The 27,500-nt window shown below is 43.9% G+C and overlaps 2 protein-coding genes across 3 annotated transcripts in view; one reads left to right on the top strand and one right to left on the bottom strand.

Annotated features, from left to right (window-relative positions):
- ubr2 (ubiquitin protein ligase E3 component n-recognin 2) overlaps positions 1 to 10,181 on the top strand; it is a 24,772-nt gene extending 14,591 nt beyond the window's left edge. Inside the window, exons 22-47 of one of the 2 annotated variants that reach the window (XM_030770463.1) lie at positions 328 to 380; positions 513 to 615; positions 1,254 to 1,302; positions 1,448 to 1,602; positions 1,812 to 1,914; positions 2,080 to 2,189; positions 2,502 to 2,582; positions 2,703 to 2,884; positions 3,083 to 3,285; positions 4,673 to 4,766; positions 5,020 to 5,178; positions 6,058 to 6,149; positions 6,495 to 6,573; positions 6,752 to 6,900; positions 7,054 to 7,109; positions 7,253 to 7,349; positions 7,458 to 7,525; positions 7,749 to 7,884; positions 8,089 to 8,185; positions 8,385 to 8,515; positions 8,649 to 8,757; positions 8,990 to 9,046; positions 9,173 to 9,250; positions 9,490 to 9,660; positions 9,762 to 9,863; positions 10,040 to 10,181. In XM_030770463.1, coding sequence (XP_030626323.1) covers positions 328 to 380; positions 513 to 615; positions 1,254 to 1,302; positions 1,448 to 1,602; positions 1,812 to 1,914; positions 2,080 to 2,189; positions 2,502 to 2,582; positions 2,703 to 2,884; positions 3,083 to 3,285; positions 4,673 to 4,766; positions 5,020 to 5,178; positions 6,058 to 6,149; positions 6,495 to 6,573; positions 6,752 to 6,900; positions 7,054 to 7,109; positions 7,253 to 7,349; positions 7,458 to 7,525; positions 7,749 to 7,884; positions 8,089 to 8,185; positions 8,385 to 8,515; positions 8,649 to 8,757; positions 8,990 to 9,046; positions 9,173 to 9,250; positions 9,490 to 9,660; positions 9,762 to 9,863; positions 10,040 to 10,181 — 2,856 coding nt within the window. The remainder of the gene's footprint in view (positions 1 to 327; positions 381 to 512; positions 616 to 1,253; positions 1,303 to 1,447; positions 1,603 to 1,811; positions 1,915 to 2,079; positions 2,190 to 2,501; positions 2,583 to 2,702; positions 2,885 to 3,082; positions 3,286 to 4,672; positions 4,767 to 5,019; positions 5,179 to 6,057; positions 6,150 to 6,494; positions 6,574 to 6,751; positions 6,901 to 7,053; positions 7,110 to 7,252; positions 7,350 to 7,457; positions 7,526 to 7,748; positions 7,885 to 8,088; positions 8,186 to 8,384; positions 8,516 to 8,648; positions 8,758 to 8,989; positions 9,047 to 9,172; positions 9,251 to 9,489; positions 9,661 to 9,761; positions 9,864 to 10,039) is intronic. The other variant, XM_030770464.1, reaches the window with a different exon arrangement.
- Positions 10,182 to 14,797: 4,616 nt separating this feature from the next.
- prph2b (peripherin 2b (retinal degeneration, slow)) lies at positions 14,798 to 18,394 on the bottom strand. The gene is made up of 3 exons (XM_030772621.1): positions 17,814 to 18,394; positions 16,114 to 16,360; positions 14,798 to 15,007 (listed from the first exon to the last, which is right to left on the bottom strand). Exons 1-3 carry the CDS (start codon positions 18,392 to 18,394, stop codon positions 14,798 to 14,800), a joined length of 1,038 nt encoding a protein of 345 aa, XP_030628481.1.
- Positions 18,395 to 27,500: the final 9,106 nt, after the last annotated feature.

Raw genomic sequence — 27,500 nt, 5'->3', positions numbered from 1 at the left:
GTGACCTGTCTGCTCTAGCGTGGCTCACCACAGTACCCATCTCAATGGGTCTGCTTATGCATATCTTTTTGTAGAACTCTTTCTGTATCTCTGTTTTGTTCCTAAGAGGGTTAGGTTAGGTAACCTTCAATACTGAACATAAGCCTTAAGCCTTAAGGCTTGGTAACGTAGCTCATGGCACAAAGCGTCGACAGGGAGCGATGAGATCTCAGTTATGTAGCTTGTCTGCCACCTGGTGGTGGCTGGAAGGATTCCAGTAGAACTTTTGCTTGTACGTTTGGATGGATATATGGATTATTTTAACAGCTCAGTTTGTTGGCTCCCCAGGAGAACAGAGAGACAGGAATGGAGAGAGTCATCGAAAGTGTGGCTTTGTTTAAGTAAGTGTCTTTCTCTCCCTCTTCTGCTCTTCGCTAAGGCAGTGATTTGTGCACCGTCTAGGAGGGATGGTACTTCGCCATAACAGCTGTGTTCTAACTCTGTGGTGTGTGTGTGTATGTGTGTGTTTGTAGGAAGCCTGGTGTGACTGGCAGAGGACTGTATGAACTCAGGCCAGAATGTGCCAAGCAATTCAACCTCTATTTTCACCATTACTCCAGAGCAGACCAGTCTAAGGTAGGTACCGTGTGCGGGTTACAGTTAAAAGAACGAGCGCTCTGAGAATTGAACGAAAATCTGACTTAACATGGATGTGAAGAGTCGTTTGTGGACACGAAGCAGAGCATGTCAGACTGAATAACACTAAAGAGGAGGTGTGCATTGCTAAGAGAGGAAACATATTTCACTGTTGTCCCTCTCCTGGAGTCTCACAGTTCTGAACATTTCAGTTCCCTCCCCGGTTCTAACACATCTGCCGCAGCTAATCAAGGGCTTACTCATGAACTGATGAGATGAATCAGGTGTGTTAGAGCAGGGCGAGATCCAGAATGTTCCGCACCATGGGTCTTTTATCCATCATTTATCCATAAGCTCAGACCGTTGTGTTGTGTTGTGTTGTGTTGTGTTGTGTTGCACTGCTATAAACTCATTTTAAGATTGAGTAGAAAAGCAGCGCTAAAACACAACAGAGGTACAGCAGGTCAGGCGTCGTACTCTGCGGCCCTTCTCTTGGAAGGCGTCCACATAGTCTGTTGCAATTAAAGCAGCTTGGACTTTTGGTTGGAATCGATCCGTAGGTACTCAGCTTGTGTAATTTTCTAGTGTGACTCTCCGTTGGGTTGAATGGTAATGAATGGAAATGTCTTATTTTGTAGGCAGAGGAAGCTCAAAGGAAACTGAAGAGACAGAACGGAGAGGACTCAGGTAGTTTTTCCATAAACGACGGCCGCGTGGGGGGGGGGGGGGCGAGCGACAGCCGGCCGTGTCCTCGGCCTGTCACTGTCCTTTAGGCTGGGGCGTATTTACTCAGACTCCCTTTATCCCCTGTGTGTGTGTGTGTGTGTTACAGCTCTGCCACCGCCGCTTCTTCCGCCCCTGTGCCCGCTGTTCGCCAGCCTGGTGAACATTCTGCAGTGTGACGTGCTCCTGGGGATCCTGGGAGCTGTGCTGCAGTGGGCTGTGGAGCCCAGCGGGGGACACTGGTCCGAGTCTATGCTGCAGAGGGTATGACGTCTGTGTGTTTGCCTTGTCGTTGTGTACGTGGGTTTGCTTACCTTAAGAGCGTCAAAGCATGAATTCCAAGCCAGAAAGTTTGAGGAGGAAAAAAAGAACGTGCGTGAGAAATCCGTCATTGAAGACGGCCGGCGTTGAGAGACGCGTAGTGTTTCGGCTGAGAGGCGTGAACTCTTCTGTTCGTTTGTTTTCTCCACCAGGTCCTTCATCTGATAGGAATGGCCTTGATGGAGGAGCAACAGCAGCTGGAAAACAGCAACGAGGAGAATGAAGCCACTTTCAACTTCACGCTGAAAATCTCCCGTGAGTCTCACACACACACACACACACACACATGCGCGCGCGCACAGACAGACGGGCACACACGCACACACACATGCACACATGCACACACACACACGCACACAGAGATGCAGGTAGACAAACACACATATGCAGTGGTAGCAGTTGACTGTGTGTGTATTGCAGGTCCCGGCGAGGCACCCAGTAGCGCTCCCAGTATTCTGGCTTTGTTGGAGACATTACAGAATGCCCCTCATCTGGAGGTGCATAAAGACATGATTCGCTGGATCCTCAAGGTACCATCCTCACCCCCTCCCCAGCCCTACACACACAAATCTTACGCATACCCAGACACATTCTAACACTGATGGTTAGACTTGTTATGTCGGGTTATGTTTAAAAGGGATTTTAAAAAAGGGGTTTCACTCCTCCAGTGACACTAATCGATCAAATATTTCCGACGCCGCGTGCGAACTTGTCCAAACAGCAGCAGTCTAAAGGCTTGCAAAGTGCATTTAGAATTAGAGTCTTTGTCTGAAGCGTTTTCTTCACTTTCCTGTCCCGTCTGGTATTTATTTGAGTGCCGTTTTCTGTTCGATCGCATACAGACGGTGGCGAGCATCACGACTATGAGAGAGCGCACAGCCGCCGCACCCGCGGCCGAGAGCGGAGACCAGTGCCAGGAGGAGGTCTGTCTCACTGTAGTCTAATGCGTGTCAGCATGAGAACCGCAAACCTAAGCCGGCAATGCCACGATGGTAACTCGTTTGTGTGTGTGTGTTTGCGCGCGCGTGTGCGTGTGTGTGTAGACGGTGCGGGACAAGGACAAAGCAGAGAGGAAAAGGAAAGCAGAGATGGCCCGGCTGCGCAGAGAGAAGATCATGGCTCAGATGTCCGAGATGCAGAGACACTTCATCAACGAGAACAAAGAACTGTTTCAGCAAAGCTTAGAGGAGCTGGAGGCGTCCACGTCAACGTCGCTGGAGCACAGGCAAGCGCACGCCTATGCGTAACACTGTCATCCGCGTCATTCAAGCACAGACACACACACACACTCTCACATAACCATGTGACAGTGCAGGACACAAGTATTAGTGTCGCGTTATGTTGTTTAGGCTAAGCACTGTTATAGCCACACTGACTGATATTCACATGGCCCTAATCTGTGTTCCCCTTCTCTGTGTTGTAGTCCTAGCTCATGGGACGCGGCTCCGGTGTGTGTGGGCCCTAGACGGTGCCGGGCGGGAGGAGAGGGGAGACAGGTGGTGACCTGTATCTTGTGTCAGGAGAAACAGGAAATTAGAGCTAACGGCAGAGCCATGGTGCTGGCTGCTTTCATCCAACGCTCCACCGTCATGTCCAAAAACCGCAAAAGACCTCCGTACAACCCCGGTAGGAATTCTTCTACAAGGGCCTGGATGTTTTTATGAATGAAATTTTGTAGCCTGAAAGAGACGGGCAAAATAACGGAAATGCTTTTTGAACAGTGAGTCATGTCCTGTGGCAATTAAGTTGTAGTTCAAAAGGATTCGCGATAGTTTCAGCGGCGGTTTCGACGCATTTGTGCTATGAAAGACGTCAGCGTGACAGTATGAAAGACGTCAGCATGGTAATATGCGAGTCTCTAAAGTAACAGGAGAGATTTAACCCATTGAGTAAGTCAGATAGCTCTTACCTGAAGTGCAAATGAATGAGCCTTAGGAGACTTTAAAATGAATTATTCTGTCAATAGGAGGAGTGCCAGAAACGTTAACTGCATGAATTGAACAATGACAACCTGCAACAGGAAAGAGGAACAATGCGGGTGACAGATCACTGACGGAGGAGTTTCGAAAGACCACAAATCAGTGACCTCAAAAATTTACCATAGTGTTACATCGACACCACTCTGACCCATTTGCAAGAAAAACTAGTTTGTTAGCTTCACAACGCTGATACAAACGATAGGTCTTCTATTCGCAAACCACATGTAATGAAGGTCACTGTGTGTCAGTGCATAACTTGTTATCATCAGCAGTCTGGACCTCTTAGAAACACAGTGATGTAATATGACTAGATGGGTCTACATCTGGACGGGTTTACGCTTGTAGAAACTCAAAGGAAACCATCAAAGCCACTCTGCCTGGTCCCAACTGTTAAACAGAGTGATGGATCTGTAATGGCATGAGCAGTCATCTCATGGGAGTCTCTGTGTTTGATTTTAGTGTGCGTGCTACAAGTATGGCCCTTTCAGGCTTGCAGGTGCACCTTAGAGAACCGCTATAACTTTTTCCTCAAGATGTTCTCATGTTCAAAGATACGACTGTTTTTCTTAAACACCACTGAGTGGTACGAAATCAGCCAACACACCCCAGTCACCAGGTCTAAACATCTATGAATGTTTACTGGGATTTCTGTAAAGCAGATCTCTGCCTCCCTTCCTGTCGCAAAGAACTGAGGGCTTTCTGTCTTAAAGAATGGTCAGGTCTCTCATTAGAAAGGCAACTAAACTTGGAATAACTTTGTTAAACAACATTATTCCAAGCAGAGTTGAATCTGTTCTGAGGTCAGCTCGGCTCAGGTGTAGTCAATAAATACTCGTACATTGTTTGGTGTTTCTATTAGTGTGTCTTATTTTTTTCTATAGATAATGTGTGAATCCCTAAGAGTATTTGCATATTTGGTAGATCTATAATATTTCAGTCCGGGTGATTTTTTTTTTTTTTTTTTTAATTTAATGAAATCATGACACTTGTGTGAGTATCTATTTGTTTCTAATGTTGTTGGTTCTGTGTTACAGAGAGTTACGATCCTCTGTTCATGCACCCTGACTTGTCCTTTGGCACACACACGGGCAGCTGTGGTCACATCATGCATTCCCACTGCTGGCAGAGGTAAGCAGCTGAGCTTTCACTAACCCTTAACATATTTTTACAACAATTAAGCCCGTGAAAGCCACGCCACTCTCAGCTGGCTGCGTTAAGCCACGCAACCCTTACTGGTCGAAACGGCCTCCTCGGTATGGATTCAGGATGAGGTACGCGCTTTTTTTTTTTTTTTAATCCTGTGATGTGTTGGGGACGAAAGAGAAAAAAAAAACAAAAAAAAACGTGTCCTCATCAAACCGTGCTGTGTCTCCCCCTGCAGGTACTTTGAGGCAGTGCAGGCTAAGGAGCAGCGCAGGCAGCAGAGGCTGCGCGTCCACACCAGCTATGACGTGGAGAACGGAGAGTTCCTGTGTCCGCTCTGCGAGTGTCTCAGTAACACGGTCATCCCGCTGCTTCCCCTCGGCAAGACCTCCTGCAGGTACGCACTCACAGCCAGTACCAGCAAAGAGAAAAACACACTGACGCATCCAAAAAAATGTGGGCTTTGATTATCAAATATGCGGCACGGAAATCGATCGTGACGTCGTGCACCAAAAAGGGTTTTGTTCGAGGTGTTTTTTGATGCTCTTTTCTCCTGTTGTGTGGAGTTGAGTAAAATGAGTGGATTAACAGGATGACAGAGGGCAGTGTCGGTTTGACTGCTACCATTTGTCCTCCTTCAGTATCATTTCGCATGCATTCAATAGAACTTAAATTGGTCAACCAACGTTAAGCCTTAGTCTATGTGGTCGAGGAGAGGTCGGCTTTGTGGATATGCTGGTTACAGAGAAAACGAGTGAATTCCCCCCCATGTGGGAACAATGGTTGTAACCCCTCGTACGCTCTGTGGCTCTTGTCCCATTGTATGTTAACGACCCCCCCCCCCCTCGCCTGCCCCCTCGCACACCAGCTTACCCACTCAGCACAACTGTTCATTTAAACTCAGACGCCTGTCTCAGCACTCTGACCACTGTGCATGCGCGTAAAGACCAGTCTGCTGCATGAGGATCCTCTGGTTTCTAATGACACTTTTTGCTCTGCTCAGAGTCTTTTTTTTTTTTTCGATTAAAATTTTTTTTTCATTAAAACAGTGCAAAATATATATATATATATATATATATTTTTTTTTTCTCATGGAAAAGAACAAATCATACAATCACCTTGCTAGTTACGTGCTGGTGTCTTGCATCTTCACACTGTCTCTGCGATGTCGTAACTAGAGTATCTCTGTCAGAGAGAGGCATGCTGGATACTCTGATGTGGTCGGCGTGCAATATTCAGAGATCGATATTGACTGCTGTCCTCTGTCTCTGTGCAGCAGTGAACAGCCTGGACTGGCCCAGTGGTTGAAAAGCACCGGTCAGCAGGTCAAGACCCTTCATTCTGCTCACAGGAAACTCAAGCCCAGCAGTGAGTACCCCCCCCTTCACACCCCAGTGTTACTTATCCACACACTGATGGCCAAACAGGCACTGTAATCTTAAGAGGAAAGTCTAGGCAGACTGGTAGCACATGCTGATGCCGCCCTATGAAGTTGGTCTGGACGCTGTTGAACCCTTTGTAACTTTTCTGGACTGTACTGCTTGCTTGCCCAATTTTCAGCAAATATTCCAAAGGGAGAATACTGACGTATGTATACGCTCAAAGCAAAGCAGAGGAATAGAGAGCGACGCGTTTGTGTGAGATCTGTGTACATCTATGTGTGTGTGTGTGTGTGTGTGTGTGTGTGTGTGTGTGTGTGTGTGTAACGTGCAGATGCTGAAGATGAAGATGAGGCTGACTGCTCAGACGACTGCCCTCCTCCTGAAGGCTTCAGATTGGACCACACTCCAACGTGAGTCAACACGCGGCGCTCTAACACGCGAGACCGCGCGTTCTGCAGGCTCAAGCACCGTCACGTGATCAGTGACCCAGGGCGCTTGCGTCGGCACGCGGAGCTCGTCGACATTCGAGTTTGATTGGAGAGCTGGATCGTTTTCCGCTGATCTCACACGCTCCTCTTCCCTTTTCAGGAGCCCCTACTCAAACACCATCAAGGAGATGCTGACCACGTTCGGGACGGCCACGTATAAGGTGGGCCTGAAGGTGCACCCCAACGAACAGGACCCCCGTGTGCCCGTCATGTGCTGGGCCAGCTGTGCCTACACTATCCAGTCTATAGGTCAGTATCCCGCACATTAACGCAGGGCTCACGGACACATAGCCGTTAAAAATGCATGCGACGCAGGATTCTCTAACTGTTACGAAAGAAAAATAATCATTATTCTGAATCCAGTGTCGAACGCAAATAACTGATTTTTCTGTTTCCTCACAGAGAGATTACTGGCAGATGAAGAGAGACCTCTGTTTGGAAGTTTGCCTTGCAGACAGGCAAGTAATCGTTCAGAAACACATTCTAGGTTTCTTGGAGATATAATAATCCTGTTTAATTGGACCTGTTTAGTTGCAGTGAAGGGAATCGGCGTAAGACATGTGGATTTGATATGTCTTTTTTTTTTTCCGTCGTTTAACAGGATGAGTGTCTGAGTTCTCTGGCGCGGTTTGGCTCCGCGTGTTGGACAGTCTGCTCTCTCTCTGTCGTGCAGAATCATTTCATCAGACTGTTAGCAGGTGAGAGGCTGTGAAGCACTCATTCTTTCTGCTCAGTCAGATATTGATGAGATGTTCTCCAGAAAGAAGGCAGCCTACTTGTCTAAAAGTGTATGTGTGTCTTTGCAGCATTGGTTCCTGACCCACAGGTAGAGAACTCTCCCTGTATCCTGGACATAGACATGTTTCACCTGTTGGTAAGTCAGCATACATTAACACATCAATTCTAAATGTCCATTTGTCTTATAGACTACCAGTGTCTTTGAGGGAAAGCAAGACCAATAAGCCATGTCAGTTCTGTTTGAATATGTATTAAGTCTCTCCTCTCTCTGTCTCTCTCTGTTTCTCTCTCTCTCTCTCGCTCTCTCTCTCTCTCTCTCTCTTTCTGTCTGTCTGTCTGTCTGTCTGTCTGTCTGTCAGGTGAGTCTGGTGCTGTCTCACCCTACAGTACACTGTCAGGATTTCTCCGGGATGAGCAGCGATGCAGCCCAGCTCCACCTCTTCCACCTGGTTACCATGGCGCACGTAGTCCAGATCCTTCTCAGCTCTGTGCCAGGTCAGCACGCCTGTTTTTACGACCTCACCGTTCATACGAACACGATACGAATACGAAATACTTTATTAATCCCGAGGGACATTCAAGGAAATTCATGCAACCAAGAATATTTCCACATGTAAAAAAACAAAACAAACAAAAAATACATTTTACTCTATGTTTACCGTTGCCGTGTGACACACTCCCGTTGTGGTCTGTGCGCAGCAGAGACGATGATGGAGCAGGAGAGCGGCGGAGCAGAGGAAGAGGAAGAGGAAGGCGTCAGCCTGTTGTACAGCGCTCTCAGGAAACACGTGAACCGGTGAGTCACGCCACCTCTCCGCCCCTCACCCCACACACGACCCTTCACCTTTAGCCCGTCCTTCAGTTCTCTCAGCTGACCGCTCCTGATTTGCTTTATTGCTTGAATGCGCGTTTGACTTTGGCGTTTTATTGCGTGGACGCGCGCGTACGGCTGTGTCGTTGTGTTGATCGTGTGTGGGCGTGGAATTTGTTTTTAGTGCCCTGCCCGAGGTGAGTTCAGGGTGGCATCTCTGGCGCTGTGTGAAGACCGGCATTCTGCCTTACCTGAGGAGCGCCGCGCTCTTCTTCCACCATCTCAATGGAGTTCCCGCACCGCCCGAGCTCACCGGTAAACAGCCACAGACCGGCTCCCACCGGCACCATGCAGCCTCTCACTCACACACGCACACACACGCACACACACACACACACTCCTTTAGATTAATTAAAGTTAATCTCTCTCTCCCTCCCCCCCCCCACAGCTCTGGGTCCTGGTCAGTGGGATGCATTGTGTGGATTCCTCGGTTTACCCTCTAACCTCCTGCAGCTTTACCATAGCAACCAGGAGCTACTAGAGCCTTTACTGCAGGGGTAATGTTCTTTTTACTCTCAAATCATTTTTCACTCAAATTATATTTCTTTTTTCAAGCCTCCCCTCGTATTTGCCGACCCACTTCCCTTGAGTGTATGAAAATGTTTGCGTGTGCTTGTATTTAAATGTATTTTTGGGTTTTGATGGAAGAGAAGCGTCACCGTACTTGAGCAATTCTGCGGCGAGAACTGGTATGACAGTCTCATTTGCACGGCTTCTTTCTGCCTGTAGGTGGTGCTCTCACCCAGGTGTGCGGGAGTGTCTCCAGGGAAACGGCACTCTGATCAGGTCAGCCTAGTGTCCGTCTTCCGCCGCTCAACACCCAAACATCGATAGGCTGTTAATAGTATTTCAGGATGTTTTGGTTTGTAAGACACTTAACCGTTTAACATTGTTTTCGTGGTGCCTGTTCAGTTTTCCCAGAGAGTCTAATCAGTTGATTGAGTTACCCGAGGACTACAGCGATCTGATCAACCAAACCTCCAGCTTCACGTGAGCATCTTATCATTCATTTCCTCGTGTGTCCTTCAAAACATGAGATGTGTTTGACGTGTAATATCCCTCATACAGAATATAAGAATATGAGAAAAATGACGTGTAATATCCCTCATACGGAATATAAGAATATGAGAAAAATGACGTGTAATATCCCTCATACGGAATATATGGATATGAGACCGCAAAGTCTTAACGCCGGTCTCGTGCGCGTGCGCTCTCGCGTCTTGGTCCAGGTGTCCGAAGTCAGGAGGCGACAAGTCGCGCGCTCCCACCCTGTGCCTGGTGTGTGGGACCATGCTGTGCTCTCAGAGTTACTGCTGTCAGACTGAGCTGGAGGGAGAGGATGTGGGAGCCTGCACAGCACACACCTTCGCCTGTGGGGCCGGCGTCGGCATCTTCCTCAGGTACACTTTAATCATACACCTCTGTGTGTGTATGTGTGTGTGTGTGTGTGTGTGTGAGCATGTATCTGCGTGTTGGTCCTAACTGTCGTTTGCTGTGACAGGGTGAGAGAGAGTCAGGTTCTTTTCCTTGCCGGGAAAACAAAGGGCTGTTTCTATGCTCCTCCGTACTTGGATGATTATGGAGAAACTGACCAAGGCCTCAGGTGAGTACTGACGCTCGCTCACAATACCTCCCTCCCTCTTACACGTTGGCGGCTGTCGCTGAGAATGATAAACGGCATCGAATGGTAACCCACACGCTTTTGTGTGTTCGTCATAATTAAACTGTACTCAAAGACGTGAAACGACACCCATCAAGTCTCCATATCTCCTTCCTCAGACGAGGGAATCCTCTGCATCTCTGTCGGGAACGTTACAGAAAGATCCAGAAGCTTTGGCGGCAGCACAGCATCACCGAGGAGATAGGCCACGCCCAGGAAGCTAACCAGACCCTGGTGAGCATCGACTGGCAGCATCTGTGAAGTCACGTTCTGTCTGAGAGCTCTCGTTGAGGCCCGCTCTCTAAACAAACAAAACAAAACGAAAAACAAAAAAAACGACAGGGGACCCGCACACACGGGCAGAGGTTGGCATGGTAACGTGGCCCTGCCTCTGGCCTTCTTCCCCTCACCCTTTCTCTCTCTGTCTCTACGTGTAGATGAATGCATGAATCTTCTTTATTTCCTTTTCTTTTCAGCTGCTTTTCAGGAAAGACTGTTCTCCTCCCTTTTTGTTGTTATTTAATATAAATGTATATTAAAAAAAAAAAAAAAAAAAGTATATATATAGCCAAGATATTGAACTGCAAAGCAAGGAGGTCTGTGGCGACGTGAATACTCCCCACTAACGTCTTCGTAGGAATGCTGTTTCATTTCTGTTTCAAGCCCCCTCGAAATGATTTGTAACGTTTTTCGGCTTAAGTATAGATTTGTTTTACACTACTAGGATTGCTTTAAAACTGAAACAACGCTGATTATCTCCTTCAAGCAAGCACAACTCTCCTCAGAGACTTACCTGACTAGTCTCTGGTCATCAGCCACGAAGTGATGGCGCCCTCTACAGGCCTTACAGCAGACTACAGCAGTCTTTCTCTCCCCAATATCCGCTATTGCAATATCTCTGTGAGCTTTCTATTCAAAAAAAGGCACCAAAACCACAGAGTGCTCAGTGATCAGTGAATGCGAGCCAACGTGAGGACGTGTGGGAACACATTGTGAACGAGTGTGTCAATAATCCTGTCCTGAGAGTGCCTGTGTGTAAAAGAGAGAGAGAGAGAGAGAGAGAGAGAGAGTGACTGTGAGAATTTTGTTGCTGTTTTTATAGTGTGGAGGATTTCTATGCCCGTTTTCTGTGTGTGAATTTAGTCTTTTCACAAATCTTCCATTTTTGTATCGGTAGTTATTTAAGTGAACAGGTGTTTACCATTTCCGAATTTTGGAAATACGTGTTTGGCTGACTCGAGACTTCCAAAACCCAGTGCTTTTTCATCTGATGTGTGTGTTGTGCTTTGATAGGGGATTGTCTGTTTCGGTCATTGAGAGTCTTTTTGTTTTTGTTTTTTTTCCCTTTGTGTCGCTGGATTTTTTTTTTTTTTTTTTGTCTTTTTTTGGGATCTCCCAACGAGAACCATCAGTCGGTGAGAAAGCTAAAACATATCGCTTAGTTCAACATGGCACAGTTTTGTGTTTTACATCAATCACGCGTGTCTCGTCAGTGTTGCTGACAACCAAACAATAAGGATTCAGCAAGAGACCACACTCTTTAGATCATCTCTATCACGAACACACACACACACCCACCCCATCTCTTCTCTCCATTGTCTTTCTCATATTCAGTTCTCCACGTTTTTCTGTTTGGTGGGAATGTTTCCTGACACGGTACCAGCCTTGACGTTGCATCAGTATATCACACCATAAACAGGCCTGTTAATATGTGAATTCTTGTATAAATGGGTACAGTGTACTATATTGTAAAACAATAATGAATAAATGAATAAGAAAATGAATCTGTTGACTCTGTCTTTGGGTGTGTTTGTATGTTTGTATGTGTGCGAGAATATATCATGCACAGTAAGGGGGCCACTAGCGTGAGTTGGGTGTAAGACAATTGGAGGATTAGTGTGTGTGTGTATGTGACCTGGTGGGCCTTAAGATGTATACCTAGCTGTGTGTGAGTGAATGACCTGGATATGTGTAACCTCATTAATAGTAATAACTCATTTGCTGTCTGCAGCTCTTGTTTTGTATGTCCCAGTTCTGTCACCCTTGCCCCTCGTCCAGGGGAACATGGGAGGAGGTGGGATTAGACCTGGAGTCTCAGCCGTGGCCTGAGCCCAGAAGGGTTATTTATTTATTTATTTATTTTGGATCTGTTATATAGCCTTCTTCACTCAAATATTACTGCAAATAAGAAATGTCTCTGACCTACCACTGGATATAGTCACGTATAATAAAGTAACAATTAGTGTAATAAAATAACTGTTCTGGCTGTTAGCTGTTAGACATTTGTTAGACATATGCAGAAGCTGCTTTGACTGACAGGTATCTGTGCCTGTCAGATGAGAAGAGATTTGGGTCAGTCTGAATGGGAGGTGGCTGGTCCCGCCCAGCCCGGTCCAGGCAAAGGTGGTTTTGTCTCGTACCTGCGTCAGAGGCACCTGTCCTAGGCCATCACCTGACACGGGCTAAGCTACTTGTCAAAGAGGTTTAACGCTTTTATCCCTTCAGCCTCTGTTTATGTGTGTTGGGGCCAAGGAAAATTCTAGATGACAGGTGTCCTCTTTACTGCTTCCTCATACACACTTTTACTTTATAATTGCGTAGTTGGCCTCTAGCACTTAACTCTTTCTGGTTGTTTCTATAACATCTTGGGATGGTGGACGTTGTGAAAAGACATGTACCTTCGTCCAGTCTTTGAGCTCTGTTATTTTGATATTATGTATGAATTGGCTACAGTTTGAAAAGTAAAATGCTTTAGCTTCATGCCTGTTTGTAAGTCTGCCTGTTTGTGAGATGTTTTTTTTTATTCTTTTTTAAATGTAAATGTATGTGTTCGAGCATGCCGAGTACAGCAATCACTAACTGTCTCGAATGGTCTCTTAATTGTTCTCAGCCCATTTTCTTATTTGTGCCTGAGTTTGCTTGTGGCTTAGAGACTGTGGCTAAGCTCAAGTGAAGGTGGTCAGGTGTTTGCTGTCCTGGGCAGGACAGAATCCTCACAGAGGGGGATCGATACATCTCCCTGATCCCATCAGGTAAAGCTGGCCTCCCACTGTGTTCCTAATGTCCGAACATATCCTCGTCTGACTCTCTCCCCGTTTCTCACGACGCTCCACCACGTCTCATCTCACCAGCTTCTCTTTCTTTCTCCCTCACTCTTCTTCTCAATTCGGACTTCAACGTGATGGAGTCCTTCAACTGTTTGAGGTGCTTCGGATAACAGAGCTCACTTTTCTTCAAACAGCTTTCTGTTTGTAATATATAGAATAAACCGATGTACTTTGTGTGGTTTTGTGTTTCGTCAAGCTAAAGTTGCAGTCTATTACTCTTCCAGGGGAGTGATAGAATTTGGACCCATTAAAATATACAGATGTGTTTGGCTAACGTTCTCTGCCATGTTGATGTTAGCTACCCAATAAATTACCGAATTACTGAAACATGAACTTTCTCGAAAAAGCAGATACATTTAAAATGGTCACAAAGTATGTTTGTCTCACGGGTGAAACATTGAACGGGAACATGGGCAAGGACAAGACAAAACAGACAGACGCTGGAGCTCTTTGTACAACTTTTATCTTTCACAATGGAATGTCTACACTCTTCTCTTGACCCACAAGACTGACATTACTGCTGAGTATGCAAATGTCCAAATTTACATAGATACTGAAGTCAAAATTACATAGAAACATCACACAAAAAAAAAGAAAGAAAGAAAAGAAAAAACACAACAAAATTTACAACTGCTTGTGTCATCTGATGTTCAAGTTTTAATTTTTTTTTTTTAAAAAAAAAAAGAAGAACTGACCCGTAGCACTATACACTCTTACAACGAGTTACTCTTTAAAACTGTTCTGATTCTGCCAACTGTCTGTCACAAATTTCTGTACAAAAAAAAAAGCTCCACCAATTTCAGGCAGACACTTTGCTCTTAGGCCTCAAAGACCATAGTCAAGATGACTGAACCTCTTACATACTCAAGCAGATATTTAACCTGAGAGGAGCACACATTGGTAGGAACTTGCCAATTTGTCATAGGCCATTGTCTGATAGGGCACTGACTTGTTTCCCTTAAAGAGAGAAAACACCTATAGGCTTATCAGAATCGGCACAGCGGGAACAGAAGGGTGGGGCTCCATCCTCGATCCAAAAACATTTGGGAGGAGATTAGGAGATCTTAAGAACTCCATTTTCCTCAGCTGCCTGGTGAAAGCTGCCATTAGAAAGGATAAATTCCCCCTCTATTTGTCCTTCAGTTGTGTTCTTTTTGGAAAAACCGCGTCGGTTTTTAATGAACATGTAATTTAGTCCTAACGGATGAACTGGTTATGAAAGAGCTCTATCATTTAGTATGTCTTTGCATTTGATATTCTGTGATTTATATGCTGGTGAATTGTGTGTGGCTGTCAGGTTAAACATCTGCTGGAACGAAAAATGAAAAAAAATAAATAAATAAAACTGAGGAAAAACTCTTCGTTTTGATGGATGAGTACAAATGTTTTTGGATGGGTTTGTGCCAGTGGGACAAGTAGGGAAGGGAATACTGAGAAACTGAACATGATTTAAATTCACATTCAAATAGTTTTATATGCCTTAAAAAATAAACTCTCATTATTATTTATATACACACAACATTGTAGACACTGACATCTTGAATGGTTGGTTCAAACCTCTTTAGAAATGATTGTGTTCTTCGTAGTGGCTTATGCACACCGTGTGCAATGGTGCTATGGGTGCGTGGTTGAATTGTGGGTGCTTATGCGTGTATACCTGTCTTTCAATCTCAGAGAGAGAGACCATTTTCTGTCTCTCTCTCATTACTCAGCTTTTTCTTCTCCCTCCGACGGGAAGGACCTCGGTCCCGACAGGGGAACAGGGTCCTCTCAGCTTACCGTGGCGACGGCTTGTGCTTCCTCTCCTTCCCCCTCCACTTGGTTACCTTTACCCAGTTTTTTGATCTTCGCCATCATGTCATCGACAGTCTCCTTGACGGTCTTCTCCAACAGCCAACCTTCGCTCTCACACTCTGGGTTCTCAGGATCTGATGTCTCAAGCGCAGTGGTCAGATATTTCAGACCCACCATCACGCCTGCCTGTAGATTACAACGACCAGTGTTAAACTGTGGCATGTCATAAAATAACTTATCTAATGTTATCCAAAGAGTTCAGATGATTTTGTCAGTCATTGTTCAAAGCAGGTTGATGGAAGATTGTGTTTTGTGGTAGATTTTTTGCTAGGACTTTTTCAGAATAGTTGTCTGTGTTCTAATACTTCACAGTTGATTGTTGTGTAAATTCTCTCATGTGCAATACCTGACCAAAATGTGTCTCCGTCCTCATTATCATTGTTTTAACCCAGTTTGACTTCCCTTTTCTGATCTGATCTGACACTATTTATTTCAATCCTGATTCCAGGAAAAGAGCCTAAGGCTTTGGGCTTTGGTCAAGATTACCCTTTGTAATAAACTCTTCCCCTCACCCTCAGCGTCACCTTAACACTTACGTAACAACTGACAGTTTAATCTCAGTCTTCCTTTAGCTGCTGTCTTCTGTATTCTGCCAACATTAAATTTTGTATTTTCTCATGGTTAGTATTGGTTTGCAATTTATGGTCACACTGCAGCTTGTAGATCTGTAGGTGTGTTATCTTGTGCCCTCTGCCAACTGCCAACAGGAGAACAATGGCAGTAGGTCTGTCACAAATGCCACAGGAAGTAATGGATTGAGTCACAGGTGCTTCAAAACCAAGTTCCTGTGCCTACGTGTGTGTGATAGTTGTGTCAAAGGTTGACATATCACTGATTTGTCAACTATCGTAACCCAGGATTGTGATATTTTGTGGATGTTGTGTCTCAGTTGAAAGGTATATATATAGTCCTGCTGCTGCAGTGTTGTTAACGTGGAAATGGTACCATAGAACAAACAGGTTGTTCTTTCCCCAACTGTACTGGTTACTTACAAACCACTTAAAGCCTAATACCATGGACGTACCGCCACGGACTTAATATACTTAATTTAAGGCATTCCTCAAATCCTGTCTGCCATTTTAAAGCTCTGAGAGCAAGTTGCTGATAATCGAATCAGTCAGGTAAACAATGGCCTCGTCAGACTTAATTATGATTCACCTTAGCCCTCCAAAAGACCTCCGGAGTGTGTGTGTGTCCTGAGTGGTTTTCAGTTCTCCTTCCGTCTTTCTTACCTGCATCAGGACGTCCAGCAGCACAAAAGCTCCAATGCTGTTCATCATTCCTCCGTAGTAGGACACCAGGGCTTCGCGACACCCACGCGTCCAGATGTTCAGGTCCTCGGTGTGGTGGTCGTAGTCATAGTGCGCTGTGTTGTTGGTCAGGTGGTGCTGAATGCAGGGTCGTGGAGAAGCAGGGTTGCAACAGCTGAATGGGACGCTGTCCATCAAGTATTTTCCTTCTACGTTACTCATTACACGGCTGGGCAGAAATGCAAGAGACAGATCAATGACAGCACAGGCGTTTTAGCACATGTAGCAAAGCATTATTGAATCACTCTCAGATTAAGAGGGAATGCAAGAACAAAGTGGGAGATGATTAGTTGGAAATCTTTTAACAGTAAAGGTTCTAGGATTTCAATTTGCTTTTCAAGCTTAATCCCAAAGATTGTTTTGTTCCAGCTCCTCAAAATAACTTTCCACTTAAAGGGCCTAAATCCAAACCAGTGAAGAAAGAGTTAATTGGACATTTTAAAAAGAACCTGTTTCTTGGGTTTTGAACCTAGGCCTCCAACATTAGAAGAATGTTGTGGAAATGTGAAAGGGGAATGGACACCCAGTGGTTTACAGTAAAAGACCACAACATTCTGTTTGTACTGGCACAAACATCTCCTCATGAGGTTTATGAGGTGTGCCTGCTTGATTGGATCATGCGTGAGTGGTTGAGACAAGGTTAAACTCTACGGTAAGCTAGCATATAAATGCACACCGCGCATTATCGCCCAAGCACGCACCTTCATCAGAGCTTGCCAGCAATCTTTCCCTTAAACCCGGGCAGAGGATGTTTTAAATAAGTTTCTACCTATCAGAGGAAGATCTTGCTATCCATTAAAAATGGGTCATTGTTTCCCAAATATGGGTAAAGAAGGTATCATACACAGTTACCTGTTTCTCAGCGTGGTGTTATTATGATCAAGGTGGACAGTAAGCTGGGAAGGACATAGAAATGAGATCCTAACAGATTATCTACTTATTAAGGCCTGGCTGGTGAACCCAATGCCACTTACATTGCTAGCCCTACTCTCCACTTAACACTTCAATAACTTTACTTACAACCCTCTATAGCTTGTATCCCATTAAGACCCTCAGTCGACTTACAACCTCTGCACCCACTTGCTCCTCAGAATTTCCACATTGCATTAGCATTCAAAGAACCTTTTAATACCTCTGTGCTTGACACATATCTGAATACCTATTTGCTTGACCATGTCATCTATGAACAGTTTGAGTCCATAACTATTGCTTTTAGCATAGATTTCTATATATCTCGGGTTCACCTGGATTGTGAGTAATCACAGCAAGAAGACAGGCTTGCATGCAAAATATCAGCAATGCTTTATAACTTTATGTCCTAGACTTATTCAAATGGATCCAGAACTATTTCAACTTCGTAGTAGTTGAAAGCAAAAACCAGTAGAATTCTTGAATATTAGTAGGAGGAATTAGCAAGCACAGAATTATCATCAAAGAACTCAAGGCTTTTTACAGTTGTTTTTGGTTACGTGGGCCCTCACTTTGTTGCTTCTTTAATCATGAGTTTCCTGGTATCTTATAAATGTATTTTAAAATGTCCTCTTTTGTGCGACAATACTACCCTAACAAATGATGCAGCTCTGTATTTTAATGTGACTCATCTGGAAAAGAAAGGAACTCACTCTTTGACCTCAGCATTGTTGAAATCCAGGTAACGGTTGCTGATCCACTGAATCTCGAACCAGTCTTTGTAGTTGTTGTTGCCACAGCACCGGAATTCAATTTGGGTCATGTCAAGTGTTCTCTTCATGAAGCAGCGTCCAGGAGTGTCTGTGTCTCTGTAATATTTCATCCCATTCTTCAGGCCCTCTGCTAGGGCAAAATGCAGAGAGATCTGCATGGTAAAGCACAGCAGAGCTGTCAGGAAGAGTATGATACTGAAGGCGAAGCATCCAGCCAGGTAGTTCTTCACCATGGGTTTCCACTTGGCGAACTTTATTGGATCAAGGGAGTCATGGCATACTTTGCCACCAAAGGCATTGATGCCACAAGCAGCCAACCCAACCAGGATAAGCAAGTTGGGCACGAAATGGCTCTCGTTGTTGTCCATCATCTCGCTTCGCTTACGCAGCTCAATCTTGAAAAAGAGCCCCATGCTAAAAATGAGGATCCCAGCCATCACAGATAGCCAGTACAGGAGCCACAGCCCCTGGGCTAGTTTTACCCTTTTGGCCAAGTTAAACTTTACCTTCATCAAGGCCATATTTGCTTTGTTTATGTGTAATTTATTCACAAATAAAAAGGTCTGCTAGTAGTATTTTGTCCTTGGGATGTTCTTGAAGGTTAATAGCCTTGTTCCTATGCGATCCAAGGAATAATTTTACCCTTTCAGTCAGACAAAATGCCAGTGACCTTGAAGAGGTATACGTCGGTCCGCAAGTCCAGAGGCTCAAAGAGAGTTTTGTAATCCGTTCCAGAGAGCAGCTACAGAGAACGCTTTAACGAGGTTTCGCCTATTCATACCCATTCTGATTTCCCACATCTCACAAATGTCCGTAGTGTTTGGAAAGAGAGGCCTATGCTCACTTACGACGATACATTTTCACATAAACCAAACCGTAACTGCCCGGCTAGGGAGCTCTGCTGCTATTCCTGGTGGATTCCTTTCAGGCAAAAGGAGGTGGGTTGCCGAGGAGCTGAGTGATTGAAGCGGCAAATTGCTCTACCTCATCCTAAACCCTCCTAATCAGTCTAGATCCCATTTGTAGAAGATGAGCCGCCGACTTTAATCCCTTATCTTACTGTGTAATTGGTTAGTTGCTTTAGCATCAACTTCCTCCTTTACCTTCCTAACTGTACTGTTTTGGTCTGTAAAGGGGGAGAGGGGGAGTGGGGGAGTGGGGGGGTGGGGTGTCTCAATGGTCTTAAGACCACGGTATTCTCCATCTTGTGGGTTCGTGTGAATCTCTGACTAAATGAGGCAGGTTTGAAAACAAATGAAAGTGTTTTGAAATGTAGCTAAAGCAGATGAAAATTGGCCAAGTCACAGATGGAATCAGTCAAACGGCTTTCCCCGTGACCTAGTTCTAACCCCTCTCTCTCTCTCCCCCCCTGAAAATATTTCATTCATTGTAATTATTCCTAATTCTGATTGTTGTAGTTGAATGTCTGTTCATTAAGACAATGCCTCATATATCAGTTTCTTAAAATCCTTAGAGACTGGGGAGCTACTCAGATGAGAAAGGTCTGAGAAGGATCATCCTTTTTCAGTCTTCTACAGCTGTAACCGCTGAAGAACTTGAATGAGCACAACACTCACCCCAAAAAGATTTCATCCTCGCTGATGGACTAATGTACTGAGGAACTTTTGTTTGGTCATAGTGAGGATTTCCACATTTCAGAGAACTGCATATCATAATTTGATTGAACAAATACTTTCGGAATGAAGGTAAATCCTCTAATTTCCAGTAATCAAGGGTAACTAAGTGTCTCTTATCAATGCAGTGGTAAGTTTGAGCCAAATGTTATCTTCTGGCACTGAAAAGTCGGCCACACTTCTGAGAATTGCATCTTACTAATGCCACCTGTGAAGTTTCTGGAAGGGTTAATTTTGTCTACCACAGCTTCTCTGACTATAATGACGTCCAATTTTCATTCGCCTTGGACAAAATCATTCAATAACTAAACTTCTTCTGAGGTTTGTAATAGGCTTTTCCTTCCTCCTGCATGAATATTTTCAGAACTCTTTCATACCATTGATTGCTGTCTTAATGATTCTTGTGAGGGATTACAATTCATGATGATAACCAATGTTATGTTTATGACCATTATGACAAATCTATACATTTGTATTAATCCTGTGAATAAAAAGTCTGCCTTGTCAAGATGATGTCATAAACACTACAACACTGTAAGAAGTTAACATCTAACAAGTTTGCATTTCCTCTATTAGTTTGAATTTCCCATTTCTGACACATGCTTTGTGATGTTATTTGTCTTTAGAATGATTTATTTTACCTGTTCTCTTCAGTTCTGTCAGTTTAACAAGGCTCTTGCACAATTTGTAGGGTCAGCCTTTTGTATGAAACTAAACGGTGAGTTAAACTTACACAATGTAAGAGAAACCTTTTGAGTTTATTCCTTTGACTGAAAGATTGAGTACCTTTAGACCACATGCTGTGCCCAGATCAGAGTTTTTGCTTTCGTGCGTCCAGATTACACCACCACTGACTGGTAGATGTATGCCGATTACCCTCTCAATGAATTACTTGGTACTTCACCCAGTAATTATTCAAATCATTCACCTATACCATTCTTTCCAAAGCTTTCCACTTAATGTTGCTCTATAATTACTATTCATAGGCTGTGTCAATGCACCATGCCATTACAGCAGGGTATCAGCACTCTGTAATGTAACCATTTCTCTTATATTTGCTCCTGCACTTATTACTACTGCAATGCCTTACGATTATTTGCTTAATTTTTTTTTTTAAATTAAGTTTCATGCTCAGTTTAGCTAGTTTTGTAATGGTGTACAGATTTGATTTTTGTAGCTCTGCATACGTTTCTGTTAAAAAAAAACCTTTATTTTCCTTGCCCTTCCAATAGTATGTACTATCTAAAAGCCAGTCTCCATCTCTCATATACATGTGAACTTAAAGAATGACATGATTGAGGCAAGTGTTGTATGGTATTGTAACTGCATGAAGAGCCCACTCACAGAGAGTTGTGTCATGAATAACATATAAGCCTTACAGTGTGACTACAGTTTGAGTGCCAGACATCCTATTTATGTGCCCTCACAACATTCTGGTTCGATAAGGCAGCCAGGTTCTAGAACACATAAAGATCAGATTCTAGAACACATAAAGCATACATTATGACATACATAACACTTACTCTCATGCTTTAATAGGTATGGCACTGTTGTACTACTCTCTCGACCCTGCTCAATTCATTGGTTCGAATTCATTGGCTTGCTACTGCCAACAGTCAAGCACGTGCTAAGACGCTTGTCCCCTTCCTGATGGCACAGAATGGGCGAAATCTCTATAACAGCTTCAATGTGTTTGTTATCCAACATCACCTCTCACAAACACTGAAGATCTTCCAGTAATGGGTAAATTATCTGCAAATAGACATCTGGAATGTCAGCGTGTATAATTTATATCTGACCATAATTTAAGCTCGTATTTGTGCTGCATGTTGTAATGTCTGTCTAAAATTGCATGTAATTTTCTCATAATGATGTAAATTACACGAGTATTAGTAAGATTCCTGTTATATGCGCATTACTGCCAAGAACCCACAAACCGTAATAACTGATAGCAAAAGGAATGGTTTTCAGTCACGTTTTGCAGCCTTAGTAGAATTCAAAGATACTTAAAAATAAAAAACAAACAAAACAGAGAAACAGAAACAAGACACCTACAACAGTTACTTAACCCACTGCAAGCAGCAGCCTCAGCGGAGCAACTATGTTTTTTTCCCATGAGTTAATCATCATTATGTAATATACACACACACACACACACACACACACATATATATAATTCTTGTCAATCTGTAATTTAAAAAGAGGAGTTTTTGTGCTCTTTGAAATGAAGAAACTGACTGAACAGGCCTGTCTGATGTTGGTAGTTTGTTCCACTTCAATGGGGCAAAGAATCCAAGATGAGTACTTCGCCAGTGTATTGGCTGCATGAAGTGACAGGACAACCAGATGTCCTGACACTGGTAAACTGCGAGACCATTAAGGTGCGGATAGCTGGATTATGGTTTGGAGGTAATTTGTTGTAGTATAATTAGTGACACAGAATACCAGAGCCAGGGTCCTGTATCTCCTGCTGCCTGTGAAAGGTAGCTCTTGGCATAAGCTGAGCAGATGAACGAGGTGAAAGAATTTTGGCAGCTCCCATGTACTCTTTAGTGTTTGTGTAGAACTCTATCCCTGTCATCAACTCAAAAAGCTTAACTCAAAAGGTCACGTCTTAACTTCTAGAACAATTAGCTTTTCTTTTGTTAAAAGACAATCAGCTCAATTAAGGATGACCCCAAACAGTAAGAGGTCAACCTGGTCAGCTAAGTGACGACATGAATTACAGTTTGACGGTCAAGGCTCAATTATGAAGTTTGAGCCCTTCAGAATTAACATACGGTACTTAACCAAAACCAGATCAAATGCTCAGAGAAACTCTAGTGACACAAAGCTGCCTAAAGGGCAAGGCAGTAGGTGAAGAGAGGGTCTATGACGGGTTGTAGTGACAGTTATTGGAGGTGAAAGGGAGAAGGAGACCCCGAAGGTGAAAGTGAGGTCTGTGAGCAGGGAGCAGACTTCAGAATGACTTACTGTGTCAGCGAACTTTGTGTGTGAACTGAAGTGCTTCCTCCAACCCCCCCCCCCCCCCCCCCCGATAATTAGCATGCTGTGGTCACATGTGACAAGATTAGGGGGGGGGGTGAGATTGGGTGGACTTACTGTCGGATCCGTTTAGAGGGAAACAAACCTCTCTGCCTCTCTGAGTCGCACGCGATATTCCTGCCCCAGCAACAGCAGCAGGAAGGGAAGAAGCCCCCACCTGGACTCTGGATGGGGGGGACACATGAAAGCATGGAGGAAAGGAGTTTTACTCTGGTCACTCATCGGACAGGACCGGTGAATGAGCATATGGCGCAAACAAATTTAAACTGTAGCCCACACTGACAGTGTGGGAAGCCGCAGAGGTCCGCTGACCCACTCAAGTGAAAAACCTATTCACATTATCCATCAAATCCACAAGCTATACGCTAAGTGCGTTTTGCGCACATTTCTCCTGACACCCTTCTTAACGTAAGGTCAAATTTCACACTGACTGCTGTGCTGCTACATTGACTTCATTCAAAAAGAAGCAGTTTTTCAAGGCAGTCAGATAAATCTCTGAGGACTAAGAACAACAGCTCCCGACAGGTACAGTAGATACAGGAAAATGTGCTGTTACCATACACTGAGTGCTGCCCAGATTAGCGCACCTGGTTTTACTGAGCGTAGAATCTTTACTGACATCTTGTGGCAGTGAACACCCGCTCAGACACCGCCTCCACATCTGTGAACCAATCCAAGATTTTTTTCTTACAACAGAAAAGTTCAGGATTGGCGTTCAAAAACACCAAACTCTGATCTACAATTTGGCATAAGCTGTTTCATGTAATATTTCCTGAAATGTACCATGTTATTGCACTAAACCACAAGAGCGGCCAGTGTTTCTGTACGTTTAGCTCTGTGGATATGCTGAAGAGTGCATATTTTTTTCTATCTTGGTGATGACTAAACTCGCTCCAGAAGTTACTGAATCAGCACTCAGTTTATATTGAGTTTGCTACCAGAGATAAAAGATGCTTTTCCATGACTGAAGCTTAACAACCCATGAACAGTCAGATTCTATCATCTGATGACAATAAAAGTGCTCTCGTACCATGTGGCAAACATGTTCCTGGGTGGTGCAGTTTTTCCATTTATTTAAAAAAAAAAAACAGACCGAAGAATAGAATGGTCCAAACAAAAGGATTCCAAACAGCATGAATAAATCTGGAAATGACTTGGTGGGACAGGGTTGGTTTGAGTGCCTTCAGGTGGAACCAAAGTTTAATTTCATACAAGGGAAGGGAAAAAAAAAAGGCATTTCCCTACCCTGTCTCTACGCTCAGGCAGATAAACAGGAGACTGCAGTTGTCTGTGGCTAATTAAGGGCTGCAGTTGGATTCACGCTCACTTCAAAGAACAGCAGCTTCCGTCCATTCTCTTATATTGTTTTGTTCTGATGGCTTTTTAACCGAGGCCACATGTGAACCCTTGTGTGAAAGGAGACGGTTGCAAACGCTAAGGAAAAATAGAGGAATGCTTTGGTTATCACATGGTTTTATCCAGAATCTTCTCTCTCAGCTTCCTCAGCAAAAAAAAAAAAAGGATTCTTTCCAGAGAGATCAGTTACTCCCTTTTTAAGTTATTCTCGTCGGTCCGTGTGAAGATTCAGAAATCTACAGTCGTAATGATTTGTGGATAACATTGGACCATTGGAAAAGAGGTTGTTAAGGGATGTAACAAAATGTGTGTGTGCGTGTGTGTGTCGCTGTGTGTGGCTGTGTGTCTACAAGAGAACCAGAAAGGAGTCTGAAAGGAGTGTTATTCCCTTTCTAGGAAAGAAAGTGAGAAAGAGACCAAGAAAGAGGGGCAATGATGAATAGAACAGATAGAGGAGAGGCCAGAGGGGGTGGATGGGTGACACACGCTCTTTTCTCTGGACGAGGGCAAAGGAGGGGAACATTACAAGAATTTCATAACAAGCATAAAACCATTAATATGTCAGGGCCTCATTGGAAGCAGATGTGTGATTTATTTTTACAGGCTGTTAGTCGGGGTCGCTGCAACAGGCTGTGGAGCTGCTCCTCCTCCTCCTCCTCCTCCTCTTCTCCTCCCTCGCTCCCTCTTTTCCTCCTACAAGCAAAGCCCTTATTACTTTACCTCTTCACCCGGCTACTCTCTCTCTCTCTCTCTCTCTCTCTCTCTCTCTCTCTCTCACTTTCCCTCTCTCTCTTTCTGTAGTTGTGTGATTGCCTGCATGCATGTTAAGACAGCCATTACCTCATTGAGCTTCTTTTTACACACAAAAAGCCTTCTTGATTCAACAAATCTGTAACTGATTCTCAATTTTTTTTTTTTTCTAAATATATACTACCTTCCGCTACTGTGCAAGTAAGACGCATTCATTGTGAATCCTAAGACACCTGCGATGTAAATGTTCACCTCAAGACGTCATTTCTGTACTCAGACTTCCTCTTCATCCAGATAAGATCTTTTCTGAGAGAGTCAATGAGACCCTTTTTTTTCCCTTCTAAATCACATAACAAAATGACAGTATTGTACAGCTGCTTCATCATTTTTTGGAGCTTCATCCTGATAACCACCAGGGGGCAGCAAATATAGTTCAACCCTTTGACTTTTCAAATAAAACATTCAGTCATTTTACTGGTGCTAATCTCCTTTTTCATTTCACTTTTAATCAGCCGAACATGTATAATTTTCTCAGTTAAATGTGAATTGTCCCAATTTAACTGAGCAGTTTTCGGACATTAGATACGGCTTGAATGGACGCATTGACAGAAACAGAATGAAAGACTTAGAAATGGACATTTGGAATAAGTGAGCTTCTTATTCTATGACTGACAGCTCTCCTCCTACCCCCCCACCCCCACCCCACCCCCCCCAATCCTTAGCTGAAGCTCACACATGTGGAGAAATGGAGCATTTGGAGTGACAGGTTGATGGGAGGAAAAGACTCATTATTTAATCAATAGAATTGCGTCAATTTAGGGGAAAATTTGTCTCCAGTGAAAACAAACGAACAGCCAGCACACTTTGCAGTCGTTCGTTTGCGTGAGAGAGGAGAGCATGTGTTGACTGAATGTGCGTGTGTGTGTGGTGTGTGGGACTGAGGGGATCAGTGAGTTTGCTCTGTGAGTCGGCTTGTCTGTGCTTTTCAATGAGAGGGGTCAAAGTGTGCATGTCAGAGTAATTTTAGGACAATTTTAGAGGGATTTTACGGATACTGAAGCATTGTTCACCGAGTTCTCTGTTGAGAGATCTGAAGGTATTAGAAATTACCTCGACAAACATTCACACGTTTTCTCACATCCCGTAACATGCATTATGATCACTTGTGTGACGCACATAGTTATGTATATGTCTCTGTATGTAACTACTGCCCTACCATAGGTCACTTAGCTGATGCGATCACAATTGATTTGTCACATGGCCTGTCAATCAATGAAAAGAGCAGTCAAAAAGCATTTTTTTTTGGTCCAGCCTCCATTCTTACACTTTGAGATGTTTGATAGGCTTGTGTCATTACGAGTGACAGGTGTTGACCCGTAGGTTGGAAGGTCAGGAAAAAGAATTCAGATGACTTCTCACTGAGGCTGAAATGGTGACGTGAGCTCAGCAGGATCATTTTCACCCCATTTATCTTCAACAGACTCCATCCGACAACCTAACAACCACCTAGCAACTGACCACAGCCACCTGACAACTTACTACAACCACTTAACAACCTACTACAGTCCTCCATAGCCATCTAACAACATACTACAATCTGCTACAATCACTTAAAAACCTTCCACACCCATCTAAGAACACGCCACAAGCACCAGACAACCCACTACAATCCTCCACAACCATCTAACATATTACAATCCACTACAACCACCTAAAAACCTTCCACAACCATCTAAAAACACACCACAAGCACCAAACAACCTACTACAATCCTCCACAATCATCTAACAACATCATACAATCCACTACAACCACCTAAAAGGCTTTCACAACCATCTAACAATGTACCACAACCAACAAAAAACCTACTACAATACTCCACAACCATCCACTAATGCATTACAATCTGCTACAACCACCAAAGAACCATTCACAACCATCTAACAATGTACCACAACCAACAAACAACCTACTACAATCCTCCACAACCATCTAATAATGTACTACAATCTACTACAACCACCAAAGAACCTTCCACAACCATTTAACAACCTAGTAAGACAATCTTACAAACTAGAACAATCAACCTACTACAACTTCCTAACAACTAACTAAAAATTACCCAGTGATCTGCTGTAATCCTAAACCATCATAAGTAGATAAGAAATCAACCACAGCACAGCAGTGTTTAACCACTATCCCAGTGCTACAAAACCTTTGTCCGCAGCAATATGCAACAAATCAACATCTGTCATGGTGGGGATTAAACAGGGCAAAAACAGTACTATAATTCTTCAACAGATAAACTCTAATAATCAACATAAAACAGGGCTGATTCCTTATTTCATTTCAATTTTTCAGAAACACTCACATTTAAAGTAACCTGGAGCATGACTGAAAAAAAAAGAACAACAAAAAAAAAAACCCCATAGTTCCAGCAAAACTCAAAACACATTTGAAAAATCAGCTCCTCTGAGTTTAGAGGCAATAATGGTTGTAATGCACAGAGAATTGAAAAATGGTTCACAGCGTGTCGAGAAGCAGGCAAAGCCAAGAAAAAGATACATTCTAACAGAAAAGACCAACCCCCCCCACTTCATCTTTGATGACTTCAACACAAATGGAGCCAGCGGTACTGGTATAAGAATGGTTTGACAGGCAGTTTTATTTCAGGCTGAGGGGTCAAGGAATAAAGAAGTTAATGGTGACGGCTCTGAGTAATTTTACTGTCAAAGAAACTCAACGGTTTTTGGTAACCTGCCACAGCAAACACATTCTGCAGGCAGGGAGAGAGAGAGAGAGAGAGAGAGAGAGAGAGAGAGAGAGAGAGAGAAAGGAGTGG

Source organism: Chanos chanos, chromosome 4, assembly GCF_902362185.1.
Source record: "Chanos chanos chromosome 4, fChaCha1.1, whole genome shotgun sequence".
Taxonomy (NCBI): domain Eukaryota; kingdom Metazoa; phylum Chordata; class Actinopteri; order Gonorynchiformes; family Chanidae; genus Chanos; species Chanos chanos.
This window is presented reverse-complemented; position numbering and strand designations above follow the sequence as displayed.

Excerpts from the sequence above, each read along its gene's own strand:
- prph2b (XM_030772621.1), bottom strand. The coding sequence starts at position 18,394 with ATGGCCTTGATGAAGGTAAAGTTTAACTTGGCCAAAAGGGTAAAACTA. Across the intron at positions 16,361-17,813 it reads AACAATGCTGAGGTCAAAGA|CCGTGTAATGAGTAACGTAG; the intron begins GTGAGTTCCTTT and ends ATTTCTGCCCAG. Across the intron at positions 15,008-16,113 it reads TGCTGGACGTCCTGATGCAG|GCAGGCGTGATGGTGGGTCT; the intron begins GTAAGAAAGACG and ends TGTAATCTACAG.